At 34.3% G+C, this 17,941-nt stretch overlaps 1 protein-coding gene across 8 annotated transcripts in view; it reads left to right on the top strand.

The window, feature by feature from the left end:
- Nucleotides 1-273: 273 nt before the first annotated feature.
- The window catches only part of LOC142324004 (choline/ethanolamine kinase-like), a 97,121-nt gene continuing 79,453 nt past the window's right edge, over nucleotides 274-17,941 (top strand). For 7 of the 8 annotated variants that reach the window (XR_012756199.1, XR_012756198.1, XM_075364543.1 and 4 more), the window contains exon 1: nucleotides 274-425. Coding sequence is in view for 5 of the 8 variants with exons in the window: in XM_075364543.1 (XP_075220658.1) it covers nucleotides 408-425 (18 nt within the window). In the remaining 3 variants the exon portion in view is untranslated. The remainder of the gene's footprint in view (nucleotides 426-17,941) is intronic. The other variant, XM_075364544.1, reaches the window with a different exon arrangement.

Below are 17,941 nucleotides of genomic sequence, written 5' to 3'. Positions count from 1 at the left end.
AGACGATTTAAAATTGAATTTAAATTTTTTTTAAATTTGTGCTTTTTTATTAAATGATTTTGTATTGATTGTTTAAAATATTTTCGTTTCATCAAGAACAAGTTTAAATCAAATTTAACCGCGTGAAAAATTAAATTTATTTAATTTTTTTGGTAATAAGTGAGTGATCAGAGTAAATTATTTTATTTTTAAATTGATTACCTTGTTTATTTACAGTTCTTATGTTGGCATCACTGAAATTCTATTTGTGAAGTTGAAAGTGGTGGTATCTGGTTAAGTTAACCCTGTTAAGCTTTCATAACCCATTCGTCAACTCGTTCTCTGCTATCTAGTTGTTCGTGTACTTTGTATTTTATTCGTGATTATTTTAAAATCTTTGTCGCTTACTTTGACTTCTGGAGTTAAAAATGGGTATCAAGGATAAGGTAAGACTATTTAACTTCTTAAATTTACAAGAAAATTTTCTGCTCGGTTTTAATTATTTCAAATTCTGTTTTATTTTTGCCGTTAGTTAGCCAAGATTTTGTGAATGGGGAAAGCGAATTTTGTGATATTGCATGGCAATTACTACAATCTGAATTAAATTCGTTCCATAGAATTGAGTTTTTGTTCGCAGGTATAAATTTTTTTATCGTTTTCTAGTGAATAAATTTAATTGGATCAAGCTTTTTAATAGTAGATCTCGCCGGTTATTGTGGACAGATTACCGTTATGTACATCATGAGTTCGTAGATTTTAATTAATTTTATTTATTTTGGGCAGAAAAATAAACCAGATATACGTTCAAGTGTGCTGTTGAGTTCAATTTCTTTAGTATGTATGTATATATATATATATATATTTAAAGTTAAACACAAGTAAGAAAGTTCGATGAGCTCATATTCGAATTATTGAGGTTTGGTTTCTAAGAATCAATGTCTTGCTTCGCGAGTCAGAAATTGTGATTAGTCATTTGTTAACTTTACTGTCATCTTTTATTGCTCTAATCGATGTTTGGTGTTAATTGCAGCCGGGATATGGGTATTATTTTGTTTGTTTAAGGTAGGATTTTAACTTTTTATGTTGATTATCCTGCTTGCATTTTGCTCTATAGTTGGATTTGTCTACTGCTATACATTATACTGTGTTCAGTGTAAGAATTATTCCAGTTGTTTGTAGTACTGCGATTTTACTGCAGCTTGTGCGATTGTGTTAATGCAGTAATGTACGGAGTGAATCAGTTTGTTATACTTCATCGTGTTTTTTGCCGCAGTGATATAACTTTAAATATAGCTGCCAAGTAATTTCGTAAATAACCCGATTCAGTCGTTGCCAAATGAAGACATAAATCAAACATAAAACGTATATATGCGTAGCTTTCGAGGCAAGTCTGTTACAACTTCACACGTTTTTTACAGCAAGGTAGCTCTTAAAGTGAATCAAGTACAGCAGTGATTGTACCTAATGCATGTACCTGGTAACAATAGTAGTAGATGATATTTGAGTCGTGTACCATGTGCCATATTAATTCGTACGCACATTAAAAGTTCATATAGTATAATTTTAAATATAAGATTTGAATACTTTAGTCATTACTATATTTTGGTCGTTTGGGGTTAAAGTAATTGCATTGTATAAAGAGTAGGTTGGCATAATGTAAACAAACCTGTTATTGTTTCACGTTTCTGAAATGGAATAAAATATTTATTTAAATCTTTTCAATTTTTTAAATGATAAACCCAGCCCAATTTAATTAATGTAGAGTTTTTATAATTTGTCAAAATGGATTCGGTAACTCATGTGAAAATGTTTGCATTATGTTGTAAGTTTTAAAACATAAACTGTATTTAAATAAATCTGATTTGTTTTGTCTTTGAAAAAGTTGATGTTACATAATTTTCATTTTAGACTGCCATGGATGTAAACATAGAAAATAAATTTACTTGTTTATAATGCCTGTAATGTGCTGGTTAAGTGACTGTTGCAATTACATATGTCTACTGTAACGGAATCGTACCTATGTAATGCCGAATATCTTCTTGTCCTTAGATGTTATGTATATAACTTTTTTCTTTCATTTTAATATTATTTTCATTATTTACAGGGTTATTCACATTTTATTTTTCGACAGTTAGTGTTGGTCAGAACATCATGGTTAGAAAATTCATACATAAGTGTACTACAAAGTGTACACAGATTTGTATTTATGAAACTTTATTAATTATTTAAACGATCACTGAGACATCAAATAGTAGATTTATTTACTCAAGTTCTGTTGTTAAATTCATCCCTTGTTCATGAAGTATTATTGTACATTTAGCCATGTTGCATCCATTGACTGCTTGTTGTTAATCTAAATCACAAATTTTCATTGGGATACAAAACTAACAGTGTATTTTTCTGAACTAGAAGTCGGCCTCGATCAGTAGACCTACATGAGAAAGTGCTTACCTCTTTGATGTGCTACATTGACTTACATATGCTAGAGTAGTTTTGATACTCAGTTTTATGCTGATTAGTGTGTCAAAAGTAAAGCAGGCCTCAGTTTTTTTTTGTACTACATCCTTTTTTTTATTGTTAAGAAAAAATATTTCTGTTCTGTAAATGGTGACTGTTCTTATTTTTATTATTTGACTTTTCAATTCACATTTTTTGTATCAAGATCAGTTTAACCATGTTGTAATGGCCTTCATCTATAATTTATTGGCTTGTGTAGTAAATCTTGCTTGCTTTGTTCTTGGTAGACAACATTGCTGGTTGTTTGGACAGAACTCCCATTGGTGATAACGATAGTATTTCTGTTGTCCATATAGCAAAATTTCTGGGTGTTTATTAGATGATAATTGTTGGACTAATCAAATTGGTATTGCTTGCAACAAAATCAAACTGCACTGTTTTGCTTTGAAGCACCTTAATAAATCGCTGAGCTTGTCATCATTACAAAATCTTTCTTATGCTTACACACACACACACACACACACACACACACACACACACACACACACACACACACACACACACACACATTAAACACACGTGCATGTGTGTGTGATTAAAACATTAATCCTTTTACTTCCAGTAAAAAAATTTGTTATAACTATCAGGGAAAAAACACAAACTTGTTATTTTTATTTAAAAACTATATTGTTTCAGCAGTATGAAAGTACAGGTGATAACAAATTAAATAAGATACTTTGAATGGTTTGTAAAAAAAATTTTTTTTTGACAATTTATTTACATGTTTTTACAGGAAGTTTTTTAAAGTTTGTATCTACAAGTTTCTTCCATGTTTGTAACTGTATCACATGACAGATATGACTTGCACGCACATCTGTCCAGTTGATCCCTTGAAAGCATATTCACCCAACATTAGCAACAGCTTATATGTTGTTTTAAGTCATCTGTCAGCAGGAAGGGGTGGGACAAAAAATTTGTCTTGCAAAACTCCACAGAAAGTTGTCAACAATGGTACCAACTGTTATCTTCTTAATACCAGCAATTTATTTTTTGTCAATTTATGGTTCCCACAGGCAGTAAAAGTCAGGAAATATAAACTTAATCGTGAATTTTTAGAAAAAATCAGGAAAAGTTGCCAAAAATTTTAGAGGTGACTTCCATTAAAAAATCTCTTGTGGAAAACTTGCATGAAGCCACAATTTATCAACAAAAAGCTTTTATGCAATTGTAGATGCTGGAGGCAAGGAGAATGCTTTCATTACAAAAAAAAGCTCACTGCAGTGAGAAGCTCTAGAAGATGATGTGAAGGATATCTTGTGGAAAAAAGAAAAGACTTCTCTTAAGAAGAACAGAGTAGAGCCCTGAAAACGAAAATTCAAGCAGAAATTAAATAAGTGGAGGAAGAAAGGAAAAAGTTGAGAGCTACAATCTTGGCAGAAGAAGAACAGCTAGCCACCAAAATTAAAATTTTAGAACGGGGCAAACCATTACAAACCTAAAGATATTGAAGAAAGATGACAGTATTTTCTGCTGACCTCTGTGACTAAGCAGGTAGCACCTCTGCATTTCGTGCTGAGGTCCTGGATTTGAATCCCAGTCAAGCATGGCATTTTTCATGCACTACCAATTTCCACCAGGCTAATAACTATCTGTTGATGCTCATTATTTCATAACAACATGCATTATCGGTTGCAGAATTTATAATTCTAAATTTTCCGATCTAGTTGATTTACCTTTGACTTTATTGATGTGCAGAGTAACAGTCTGCTTGTTCTATTGTGGAAGATCTTCCAGAACTTGACATTCTAGTATTTTCTAATTTCTTTCCGTTCATAAATGGATTAGCTTGTTGATCATTTACCATTCTTATTCATATATGAAACGTTACTATAAAATAGTTATAGATTTTATTTTGGCTAATTAGTTTTGTCCACTGGAGTAGCGTCATCTCTTCAGACTGGTTATGTGACAAAATAATCAATTAATTTCAACAAGAGCAGTTGAACTAGCTTAAAAACATTCTACACATATAAACGTAACATAAACTTTTATACACTTTTAACATATAAAAGTTAAATTTGACATAAACCATCAAAAGGTCTATTTAATTTGTAATTTCCCTATAATTTAGCATAGTTTATAAAATAAACCAACTGTTATGTTTTTGGTACTAGTAACATTGTATCTTGTGCTTATTAATGCTTTCTGTTCATAATAAAGACCAAAACTTAAGGTTGGACATTTTGTACAGCCATGTGATGCTTTTTCTATTTAGCCTCCGGTAATTACCGTTCAGATAATACTTCAGAGGATGATATGTATGAGTGTAAATGAAGTGTAATCTTGTACAGTCTCAGTTCGACCATTCCTGAGATGTGTGGTTAATTGAAATCCAACCACCAAAGAACACCGGTATCCACGATCTAGTATTCAAATCCGTGTAAAAATAACTGACTTTACTAGGACTTGAACGCTGGAACTCTCGACTTCCAAATCAACTGATTTGGGAAGACGCGTTCACCACTAGACCAAACCGGTGGGTTAGCCATGTGATGTTGAGCTCCCTCTGCTATACCACATAGACACCAAGGATAAAATTTATGGAGCTCCTGATCAGTAACGTTTGGAAACCACCTATTATATTGCATCAGGATCCTCTAAGCAGCTTTCCATCCTCAACTCATGAGAGATCAGAGGACCTTACCCAGAGTGAGAGCAGCACATTATTTATAGAAGATTTTTCATTGGGTACCTGAAATATATCTTATAACAAGTTTATTTTCCATTATATTACTAAAATTGCATTGATGTTTACAAAATTTCTTTTTAGAAAACCCTTGCCCATTCTCAAGAGTTATGTTGTATGTGGAAATATATAATTTATCAACTTTAAACTGTTTAATAATATTTCTCTTGAAGGTTGCTTATGTAATGTAATAAACGCTGTAGATGTTTCTTTATTTTTTGTAATATTTTTGATTACAGTTCAGCTATTCAGGTCCTAATGATTGTAATACAGTTCACAATTATTTCTATGTGTTGTAATCAAATATTTTATAAATTTCTTGTTTCTAAATATTTTTGCAGTTTCTTGTTTAGGATTCCATTTATTGATATTATGGAACATGTTCAACAGATTCTCGCTATAAGAATATTTAATAATGTCACTGTTTTCAAGATTTTTGACTTTAATGATATGTCTTTTTAATGTTTGTTGTTACATAGTTTTTGATGTAGTGTTAACACTAGCCTTCTCATGTTGAAAGGTAAATAGCTTTAGGCTGACTACATCAGTTAGATTAAAGGTTCCTAAATTTACTCTGCAGGCCTAAATTCTATTGTTTTAGATCTAATTAACAACATTCTGACTTGGAAATCGAAGGGAAGTTACCGATATATTCACAACACAAAGTCACAACTGCTTGTGGGGTTCAAATAAAAACGTCACATTAGATTACTAGAGACTTCTTGAATATCATGTAGAAATCAGTTTTTAGCAGAATTAAAAAAAGAGGAAGTTCTAAGTTCAACCGTATATTTTTCTTAATGTATTTCATGCATAATATTTTACCAGGTTGATCAGTTGTAATGATTTAGGTATAATTTGGTAGTGATCCCCAGTTTGTTTATAAAGTTTTGTTTGGGGTTTGTCCAATACTAGACCAATTACGGAAAACATTTTGTGTATTTATTTACATTCCACATAAGTCGTCAATTTTTCAGAAACGACTAGACGGATTTTCATGTTTTTCTTTTTTGATTTGTTAGAGGGTATCCTGCAGTGGTTGGTTCCACAATATTTTCAATCGGTACCGGGCCAGAGCTGGCGAATAATTACATTATCATAATTTTCTTTTACGTATGTGCAACTTTTATTCGATGATTCTTCTGTGTTTTTTTTTCAAAGTTGGGCGATTAAATTTATGATATAAATTCGGCCATGATCAGTTTAACATTTTCTTTCCTACGTTTAATAATTTTTCTACACACTCTTCCCTATAAAATTCTTCCCTATTTATTTTTACAATTACGATTTTAGAATCTTCATGAAATGGGTAAAATATAAGTGAAAAGAGAAAAGCGGAAATCTGAAAAACGGTTTAGAAAATACTAAAAAGTTCTGTAAAAAGAAATATAGTTCTGTTAAAAGTCAGTGTGAAGCTAGGCGGAAAATTGCAATAATAATTTCGGAAGTTTTGAAAGAATAAATATAGCAGAGCCATTCTAGCAAGGCGCGTTTTCCTCTACTTACAGCCATACATCTACTTCCATCTGCAAGCGTCTTGCTATAACTCCTCGGCTAGACGAATAATCCTTATAATAGCGATATGGAACAACATTGGTTACGCCGATCGAGTTAACTTTTATTCTATTTTAAAGAAGTTATAACTAGTGTTATAAACTTTTATTTAAATACCGTTTTGTTTTTGCCAGTGTTTAACAGTAGTTAAGTATGAAAATTTTATTTTTAGGCTTACGACAAAGTAATTCTATTACTTTTGAACTATTTTATAGATTAAGTAATGACTAGTATTAAGTAAATCATTTTTATTTACATTTTATGTAGTTGTATACTGATAGAGACTTTTCCGTGTTTAACCACCGCCTTGTATTATCAATTTACGCTAATGTAAGCCGTTATCCACTTAATTTTTTTAATTGAGTGAATCTAAACTTAAGCTAATGTTAAAAATATAGATTAAATTTTTTTTAATCTAGGCTAATGGCGACAACGCCATCCCGCCCACCACTTCCTCATTCTCCCTCCCCGGAAGTTTCTGGCGGAAAAGAGTTTCTAACCTTGAGAGCCCGGAAGAGGGCCAAGCGCGAGGCGTTGGTAGTCGTGGACACTGAATCCATGGAGCCAACCACAACCGAGGGCGGTCCGGAAACGGCAGCCGCCACCATGGAAGTTGCAGGGGAAACCTCCGGTCGAGAAGCGAGAGAAAATCCCGTCCATAATGTTGGACTGCCTAGGGAGTGGCCTATGTTGGCGAGTATCATATCCGGCATAGTCCGCGGGCACGTGGTCGCAAAGAGCACCGGGCTCTCAGTAAGGTTCTGCAATTAAGCAAGGCGATTTCCGGGAAGTGCAGAGCTTTCTGCACTCGAAGGGCCATCGCTTTCCACACTTACGAGCTTAAAGTGGTGGTCCGGGATATCCGTTAAGGCCACCTGCGAAGAAGTGGGAGAGGAACTCTCCTCACTAGGCTATGACGTGGCGTCAGTGAAAAAGCTGACCGCAAGGAACGGTAGGGAAACCCCGTGTACCTTGTGGCACCAGGGACATCTATGACCTGGACAGCATGTTTTACAGTAAACAGTAATTGCAAGGGGTTACCCGGCAAATTATAGGGGATGCCCTTGCCAAATTCCGTGATTACTGACGGGCGTAGCTGGGCGCGGGTCGCTAAGGGTGTACCAAAACCCCAGCCGTAAGAGGTTCAGCCCACGGCTACCCCGGCGGTGGCAAAGTAGGCGCCACCTCCTTCCACACCGCAAAAGCTCCAACGGGTTCCGGCGACTGAGAAGGTCGCGGCCGCAAAACCTACCAAAATCAAATTTAAGACTGCCTCACAGGCGACAAAAGAAACCAAAAGTTAGGGAAAACCGCAGCGAATAATCGCCAAGACTCAAACTGCGGCAAAACCCGCAAGGGCTCCCGAGGCTCCGCGCCTACCAAAGGTAGCGTCATAAACACCCAGCCGCTCCGGCGGGAAAAAGCTGGAAGCCGCGTCCTCGAAGAAGAGCCCCGGGAACGACTTTCTGTCGATGTCAATAAAGGACGTTCTGCCCGAAATTTTGGCTGTATTACCCCCGCCTGTTACAGACGAAATTTATTAGGGATCAACTCCAGTCCTTGATTGAATGCCTCATGACCTTACTCACGCGGTATGGCTAGGCAAACTTTGCTATTGTTACAGTGGAACGCGTATTCTGTAGTAGGCAAGACGGCGGAGCTATGCCGTACGGCCGATGACCTACAAATTGATGTGATACTGTTAGCAGAAACGCACCTTAAGACGGACAAATCGCGGATCCCTCGGAACTACTTCACCTACAGAACCGACAGGGTAGTGCCATGCGGAAGCCCCGCCAGCGGCGGAACCGCTATTTTAGTCCACAGACGAATCGCGTATGCGGGTCTAGGTCCACACCGATGTTATGGAACAGATCTGCATACATGTACAGCATCTAGGCACAGTATACAGACTGGTCTCTGCATATAACAGGCCGAACTCAGCCGTATCCGGCGCTGACCGAGATGCCGCGCTGGAAAATTGGGATGGGCCGGCCCTTCATACTCATGGGCGATCTCAATTTTAAACACCCGTCTTGGAATAGCAACGTAATAAATGCTAATGGCAGGTTGCTATGTGAAGAGGCGAGGGCCCGCAGCCTAGTCATCACAGGCTCGGAAGTGCCCACCTTGGTGAGTGCAATTGGTTGGTCGTGACCTGACGTGCTTGACTTCGCGATAGAAACGATCGAGGACCTCAGCTCGGACCATTCTTCGGTCTTACTGGAGTTGGGCCTAGTAGTGACCGGGCGAGAGCCCCCACCAACACCCCCAAGGTTAGTGAATTGGAGAATGTTCCACGAGGCTTTCCAACGGGATTTTAGGTCGGTATATCCAGAACTCCTGACCACACCAGAGGATATCGACGACACGATCGGTCGCGTCACGTCGTCCACAAACGAGGCCCTGTCTTACAGCACTACGGAGAAGGCCACATGGCTCCTTCGATGTCCCACTTCACATTTCATAGGCAATCTTGGAAAAGCGCCGGCTGAGGAGGAGATATCGCCTCACTTACGACAAGCGGGCATTTTACAGACAAACGGACAGGGTGAAAGGGCTGCTGACAAAACATCGCGAAGAATCTTGGAGAGATTACCTAGTCTCGATACCGGAAGACATCTCTTCGGTGTTCAGGTTGAATAAACGGCTACGCGAAGGGAAGAAGCCTCGTCACCCGGTGCTAGGACGACGAGGTTTCTTGGCTTATTCAGAGTCGGACCGGGCGGAGGTCGCGGACACACTGGAAGAACAGTTCACTCCAAACCCTGCCGGCCCAAACAACGACCATGCAACCAAGGTGGAGTCTTATCACAGACTCCTTCGCTCAGGTAGAGGATGCCTCCCGCGAAATAGACCGCGTCACTGAAGCAGAAGTGACCGCGGCTATCGAAGCCACAAGCCCCGATAACTTCCCAGGGGTAGACGGGGATCAAGGCCCGAGCATACCGCTCTCATAGCAACCATGGTCACCCTTTTCATATCCATTTTGTATGTAGGGTATTTTCCAAAATGCCGGAAAACGGCAAAAGTGGTATGCCTCCCCAAACCGGGGAAAAGTCTATATTCCCCTCGGAATTACAGGCCGATCTCCTTACTACCTGCATTGTCAACGTTGTTTGAAAGAATTTTCCTCGAGCGACTTCGGCGATGTTTGAGGTCGGTGGTTAGGCTTGGGCAGTTCGGGTTCAGAGAGGACCACTCGACGATCCTCCTCCTCAAATTCTTGTTAGACCGAATGGTTGTAGCATCGAAAGGACTTCAGAGGACGGACTGAAGGGGAATATTGCCGGAATACAAAGAAATATACGCTTAGTGTCCTTGTATCAGCCCCAGTCAATTACTTCTCATAGGTCTAAAGGACCGGAACGCAAATGCCAAATACGTCCGTAAATAAAATAAAATCTATAACCGCCGCTAAACAAATAACCCACCAGATAGAATAAAGAGACACAATAAGCGACAATTATCCAGGCTCTGCAATTAGGAAGAAAACCCTTCCGCTATCCTTCCGTTCCGTTCAGCCGTTAGAGTCTGATCCTTATACTTACATCCACGATCATTTTGCTGGTGAGCGTGTTTTGTAATCTGGCACAGATTTTTAAAAAAAATAATTTTTAATGTTCCACATTGACTTTTTATATAATAATTTTTCTGTTTTCTTTTCTTTGTACTTTTCAAGAAGATGCCCACAGCCGTCTATAGTTAGTCAGTGTCGTAGTTAGTTATTAGATGACGCCATTGAAAGGAGAAAATAAATAGTATTTATTATTTCTTTTTAAATAGATACATTGTTTTTAAGTATTAAAATAATGCAATGATACTGTAATAATAAAATAGTAAAATCAAGTACAGTAATTTGCGTATATCATTTACTGTAACTTAAGAAGAACCTAACCTGTATTTCTGCATTAAATGTGAGTCTCAATTTACGCGATTTCATTATACGTGGAAATATATATATATAAATTTAAAAGTATAAATATAATCGAAACAAATTAACAACTAACTACAACAACAACTTGCTAACTGCAGATCGGATGCGGGCATCTTATTGAAAAGTACCATTTTTTCCCAAGCGGACTTTTAAAAAAACGTTTGTTGTGAATAATCAATAAAAAGGAGGGATGTTGATTTATAGTTTAGTACTGCTGTCTAATCCATTGGTCTAAAATAACTCTGGCCTCGTTATCAGATTTCCGAACTTTGCTGGCTTTATTCCTGCTGGAACAATTTATACACCAGTTCCCACAGCAGGTTTTTTTGTTTAAATATTGAATTAAGTTGTTTTTATAAATTAGTGTAGTCATGCTTATATTAGGTGATATTCTTATTATATAGATGAAATGATTGATGATTTTAATTGTTCCAATTTTATTTTCTACGTATTTATACTTGATATTTTCTTATAAATTTGTGTAATGCTCTAATTTAATCTAATGAAGCAAAATAACAGACGTGTAAAAAGAAATAATTGACTTTTTGTTTGCAATCGACTAAACAAAAAATATTCCAAAAAGCTCAAAATCCAAAACAATTTGGATTTTTTTATTTTTTCTTAACTGCAGTAATAACCCCTCATTGAGAGCTTTTCAACGATATATCATAAGTGGTACTTATTTTCATTAGTTTTAGAGTTATAGCCAAATAAAATTTTAATCGATGAAATATTTGGATCTTAGAAGGGAAGGCACATCGGTTCGAATCGGTATTTTCCTTTTTTTTTAACTTTTTTCACCGAGGCATACATGCCCGATATTTAATAAATTGCAAAAAATTCTTATCTTTTAGTTGCATGTCTCTAGTTCATTCTTTTAGTTTCTTTTGTTATTACCTTTTAGTTTCTCTTCTGATATTGTCGGACAATATCCTCCTTAAGTCGGAGTTGATCATCATTTCGTTGCCAATCATTTAATCGCTCTTTGGTTTGATATAATTCTTCTGATCTTAAATTGTGTACACGTTCTCTAGTTTTCAAAATTTCCCTCTTTGTATTCATCATCTTCTCTTAATCTTTTTATTCTTTCTTTGGTTTTAATATTTTCTTCCTCTTTATATTTATCATCTCTTAATTTCTTTATTCCTCCCTTGTGCTTAATATTTTCTTCGTCTTCATATTCATCTTTTTGTAATTTTTTTTTTTGAGATATATTTCTTCATTTTATCTTGCTCTTTCCTGTATGATTGTTTCTTTTTCATTTTTGATTATTCACCAAACAAATTAAAAACAATATTTTACACCTTACTGTCGAAATTAACATTTGTAACCAGTATATAGTTCACTAATCAGAGTAGTTTAATTATTATTAACCTTTACTTATACGACATACCAGAAATCTGAAACTTTTGTTAATCAGCAACTCTCGAAGACACGAATAATACTGATCTAGTAATACGAGTAATAAAGGGACTTGTACTCTGTTCTAATATTTCATGTAAGATTGTTGAATTAATAATTGTAAAGATTTGATGTTAATAATAACTAACTGCAATTGTGTAATTGTCTAATTTATTCAAAAATTGGAGGATCGTATCTCACTTTCAAATGAAATAAGTTTAAATCAAGTGCAGCAAAAAATGTGTATGTGTAATTTAATAGGCGTTCAAGGAAGTCATATGATGTCTACATCAAATTTTTTTAAGTAGAATATATATATTTTTTAATAGTATATATATTTTTAATTTTCTACTGCATTTATGTTTGATAAATTCTTTTTATTTTTACTGTTAATTACGTCAAGAAATTGTTTGTATAGATTTGTGGGTGGAGTAAGCTAAGTCAAGTGTATAGATTGTATTCGTGTAAAATTTCCATGACGTAACGACATATGTCTATCCTTCAGTTTGATTTACGTTAGTAGACTGCAGTTTAATATGTTACCGTTTTCTTTTCATCTATTTTTTTTGTGGATTTCCATTAATTATAAATGTACGAGTTATTTTAGTTTGATGCAATAAATCAGATTATATTATGTATTGGAAAGATAAATTGTTTAAATAAATTAAGTCTGTTAATTGTTTTCTCATTAATGATATACGTAACCTATATACTCGTTTCCTATGTAATCGGTTGTATTCTTATCCCGAGGTTTTATTGTAGGCGTATACAAATACTGTGGCGTAATTTGATGAACGTCCTATTTACAAAGTATACGGTAAATTTTACAAAGTAGCCTATATTGTTAAAAAGCGCTAATATTAGTCAGATCGGTACATAATTAAACTCTGTGCAAATCTCCTCTGCTATTTTGACAGATTAATGAAAATAACTATCCCGCATTTACTTTGACATATCAGTGGTAAATTCTCGATCGGAGCTTCATCATCAATTCATTAAAAATTGCAACGTAAGCGTAATTTTTACTTTCCCGGCTGTAACTCTATTGCTGTTGCTGCAGCAGGATACTTTAAAGGGAAAGTATTGCGAGTATAAGTAAGTTTTGCGATGGACCAAAATTTTGGTATCGGGATTTTTGTAAATATCGACATTTCAAGACCACTGTCCCTTAAGTTATAGAAATTTCCGGAAATTTCTATAACTTAAGATGATGAGGTGATGGGGACTGTACTTCGATAAATATTTCTGGACTAGCGCTGCATAAAATCGAAGAAATGGCTCAAAAAACTTTATGTATGGGGCATTGATGGCATTAAATTAAAAAAGAGAAGGGAAGTTTTCGCTCTTTTGAATATTTGACTTATCACGTGGTGGTCATAGAAAATTGAGCTTTAATACGATGAAAAAACTTATTAGTTTATTTAAAGTGACTATTTTAAGTTAATTATTTTTAGGGGTGGGAGATATTCAACATTATTTCTAAACAGCTATTGCCTCATATCTAGCTCTAAAATCGGTTGACCAAAGAAGTTGAAATTTGTTACAAAATATATGTATTTATATATACCAGTTTTGGCCTGATTTTCGACTCCATCAGACAAGGTACATTACGGTGTACCCTATTTTTATTTATTATTTTTTTTTTTCAGTAAACTATAATTTTTTTTAGCCTTGTTGAATAACCGTACAAAATCAGACCGACTTATTGAGATAAATAGACTTTAAAGCCCAAAAGGCCAGGGGGCAGAATGGCGGGACCTGTACTTAAATTATTAATTTTGTTAATTTTAATTTTCTGGGAAAAGTTTCGGGAAAAACTATCAATACAGTGTAATTATGATAATAATGTCATTTGGTAAAGGGGGTTGACTGGACCCAAAATATTTTACTAAGAATTTTTTTTTCTAAAATATACTCTTAATACTGCATAATTTTAAGGTGAAACCCTTAAATAAAAAGTTTCGGGTTAAATCGGACCCAAATTTTGTAGTCAACATTTTGGTATTTTTCGCAGTTATGGGTCAAATCTGCTTCCGTACCTGTTCAGCGAAACCAATGAAAATACTATTTTCTCTTATTAATATTGATAATAGTACGGTTTTTATTTATTTAATAAAACGATTAAATTTATAGCATTGAATTTCTGGTTTTTCATTCTCAAAAGCCGAAAAATAACAAAAATTTGTAAGTAAATAAATTGTACATAACATTTTTGCTTTACGTATTTTTAAACATTTTTTGTTTATAATTGACAGTGTCGAGAAAATTTTGAAGTTCTTTTCCGGCTTTATTTGTTACTAAAGTAGCATATTCTATTTCTGATCATTATTTAAGGTTAGTATTTTATGTTATAATAACAAAGGTTCCTTTGGATTATTGCCTTTCTTTGGGGGAGAATATTATGTGATATTAAATTACAGTCTTTTACAAACATCTTCGTTCGTTTCCAGCATTTAAAATTTGCATATATCCAAATTAGTAACTATAACAGTTCTATGTTGCGTAAATATGAAAATATAGATAAATCTGTTTATTACTTGATTAAAAAAAAAATTAAGTTGTGTCCGTTTAATGGAATTATATGGAATAAAATATAATGAAGGTTCAGTGGAGGGTGTTTAGTCACATTTTCTCAGTTTTAAAGAAAACTGTTTTTCTTGTAAAATCGTTTTTGATGCTTAAAAATGATTGCTTACTTAATATAAATGGAAATGAAACATAAAAAAAGATTAAAATAATTTTGGGTAGGGCTCCTACGTGTCGTGTTCAGTGGACTAACCTCCCTTTTTTGCCTGATCGAGGTTTTATAATTCATGCATTTACATGTAACTGAACTCTTGTTTCATTAGATCAGACAAATTTTATTCATTGCTTATAAGATTGTCATCATGGAATAAAACAAAAATTAGAAAAAAGTTTTTTCAAATTGAAAAAAAAGTTTAAATTATATTTTAAAGAATTAGGTAGAAAAAACAATATATGTATTAAGGCATTAAATGATATTTGGTAAAATACCTCTTAAAACTTTCTAATTCAGTTCGGTTTGTCAGTAATAAAATATTACGTTAATAATGTGTTAGTAGAGGTTACTCGTCTGATAATTTAATTTATCTGCTTGGTTGTGTGGTAGAGGCTCTTTTTTTCATTCAATGGGTTCTGTATTTGAATCTTAGTCAGGCTTGGTAGTTATTACAGAATTCATTTCTCATCATAGTAAAGGGAAAACTTAGGAAGGGGCAAGTGTAATGTAGGCTTCAGCCTGCATTTGTCTAACAATAAATTAATCTTATTAAAATTAGGACGTAGTACTGAAAAAGTTACGATAATGCATGAATTTAGTATTGCATTAAACAAATCTTTCTTAATTTTTACTTTTACTGGGCTAGGTGTATTAATTCTGTCTGAATCTCTTCATTACGATATGGTAAGTACAGGACGTTTTTTTGAATTCATATCATCATTTGAAACCGAAAGAATATCCAGATGCTAGATCTTAAAAATAAATAATTGTAATTTCTAAATGAAATTAACAATTTCGATAAGCAGTAAATTTAAATGGAGTGAGAATGGCCTAGTCCGGTCCTTATTCCTTAAACGTAATGGTAACATTTGTTACAATACTTTATTACAAAAAAAAGGTACACAAATGTTGTTTTTTCTTAATTAGAATGGTCGTAGTGTGCTGTACAGATTTATTTGGTGGTAATTGTTTTTTTGTTAGGGTCTGTGCACAGTACTGTACTGCCGTTTTATTCTTAGACAAGGTCATTGTTAGAAGGTTGAAGTGTTCATTTAACGTTGTTAATCTTTAATTTTGGCAGTTGAAGTTTTTTGTACCTCATGTTATCCACGTGATGTAATATTGCGATGTCTTCTCTATAACGCAGTAGACTCTTTTCGTCTAGACATTTATGTATCATTATTTAATATCCTCTTTTTTGCGCGGTAAAATTACATATTAATTTCTTGTGTATTAATACTAATAATTTATTGTTATTACGTAATACAGTATGAATGATTTTGGCGGTTAATTATTGTGTTTTTTATGTATATGATTGAATAACGACTGACGCCGGACAAAGTGGTTAGAATATCTTTTTCAGGTTCTATTTTTAGCGTAGATAAAGTTACTGCATGCATCGGTTGTATACGATGTTAAATTTCTTGGATCGATGCTTTCATTTTGTACTGCGCATTATTCTGTATACAGTTATGACGTGTCGGGTGAGGGGCGTTATTAGAAGAATTGAATCGATTATGGTCGCAAATGAGTGGGCGGCGCAGACGTGATTTGTATTTACTGTGATTTATCGTTTTTACTATGCATTGTTTTTACTATGATTTTGTAATCAGAGTACACTAATTGTCTAATAAATTAATTACGTTGTAATAATTCAGAACTCAATTTTCCTTTCCTTCCCCTCTTACCAACGCATCCTTTTAGAAGTGATTGTCGCAAGGGGTTTAATGCAGTTCTCCGTTCCTTCTGTTCAGTTCTCATTAAAAAAAAAATAATATTTTTTTAATAATATTTACTATAATCTCTATCATCGGTTTCATTTAATTCTTATCTTTCTGTTACTAATTAACTTCCGACATTAAATATGAAATCACTAATCCTGAGTGCCTTAACGTACGGTCGGTCCATCGACTGTACGTACTATGAGGGATTACAAGATTCGGTTTTAGTCAATCTTGTGTTTTTTTGTATAGCCGCCGTGTTTGGGTAACTGGGATCTCAGATAAGCCCGAGTCGACTTCACCGATCCACAAAATTACTGAAGGCACACTAATGCTAAACGTCCTTCTCCACGTCCTTTATACGGCGAATTTATTAATCGTCTACCTCTAACTTCACAATATTCCCGGGAAAGAATGGATAAAAGATAAGGAAGAGAGGTGTTTGATTAAAAAGGATTTATCTACTGATGGGCTATCCGTCTAGTGTTTCAAAAGTTTTCTGCAGACTAGTAAAATCCATCCCGGACTAAATTGTTTGAGAGATGGCCTGCGATCAATAGGGGTTTCTGGGTAAAGATCTGGGTTATCTTTACTCAGGATATAAGCAGTACATATCTTGATTGAAGATTTTGCGTTAGCTGGCTTATATATATATATTTTTTGAACCATACATTATTTATATATATATATATATATATATATATATATATATATATATATGTATGGTTCAAAATATAGATATCTCTCAAGATTTTACTTGAGATTAGACTGAAGATTTTTTTAAAGGAAAATCTTTGCCGATTCGTTGGATTTTGTGGTGCCTCATGGAAGTAACCGACTGATTTAAATGGTACTGTAAGGCATTAAATAAAATTCATCAAATTCTTTTTATATTTTTTTTGACGTAAACTTAGATTTTTTATCCATCTTAATTTAAGAGCTTCTAATTTCAATATTATTAATCGATCGATCTGATTTTTAACTATTACTCACAACTAAGAGGGGTGCTTCGGAGCGACCGATAGTCGCAGTGTTAAACTAGTACGGTATAGGACGTTCTCAGGTTACTATGACGCAAGAAATACGATGAATGATGAGCATTATTTAAAATTTGTTATTAGAGTGTTTGCAGATGAGCTTGTATGATCTATTGAAACCTCAATTTTTCTTTATCTAACTTTTTATAGTTCATTTATCGTTTCCATAAAATGATAAAGCGTTCATACTAATATAAATATAAAAATTAGTTTTGTGATTAATCTACATTTTGATACTTTTGGAGCTCTTTTCTTGAGAGTGCTTTCTTAGATTGTCCTTTTTACCAGACTTTCGAAGAAAAGTACGGTATTACCTTAGTAATACCGTAATGTGGGTCGCACTGTGGGATTGGGACGGAGGATGAAATT

This window comes from Lycorma delicatula, chromosome 4 (assembly GCF_047948215.1).
Source record: "Lycorma delicatula isolate Av1 chromosome 4, ASM4794821v1, whole genome shotgun sequence".
Lineage (NCBI taxonomy): Eukaryota > Metazoa > Arthropoda > Insecta > Hemiptera > Fulgoridae > Lycorma > Lycorma delicatula.
This window is presented reverse-complemented; position numbering and strand designations above follow the sequence as displayed.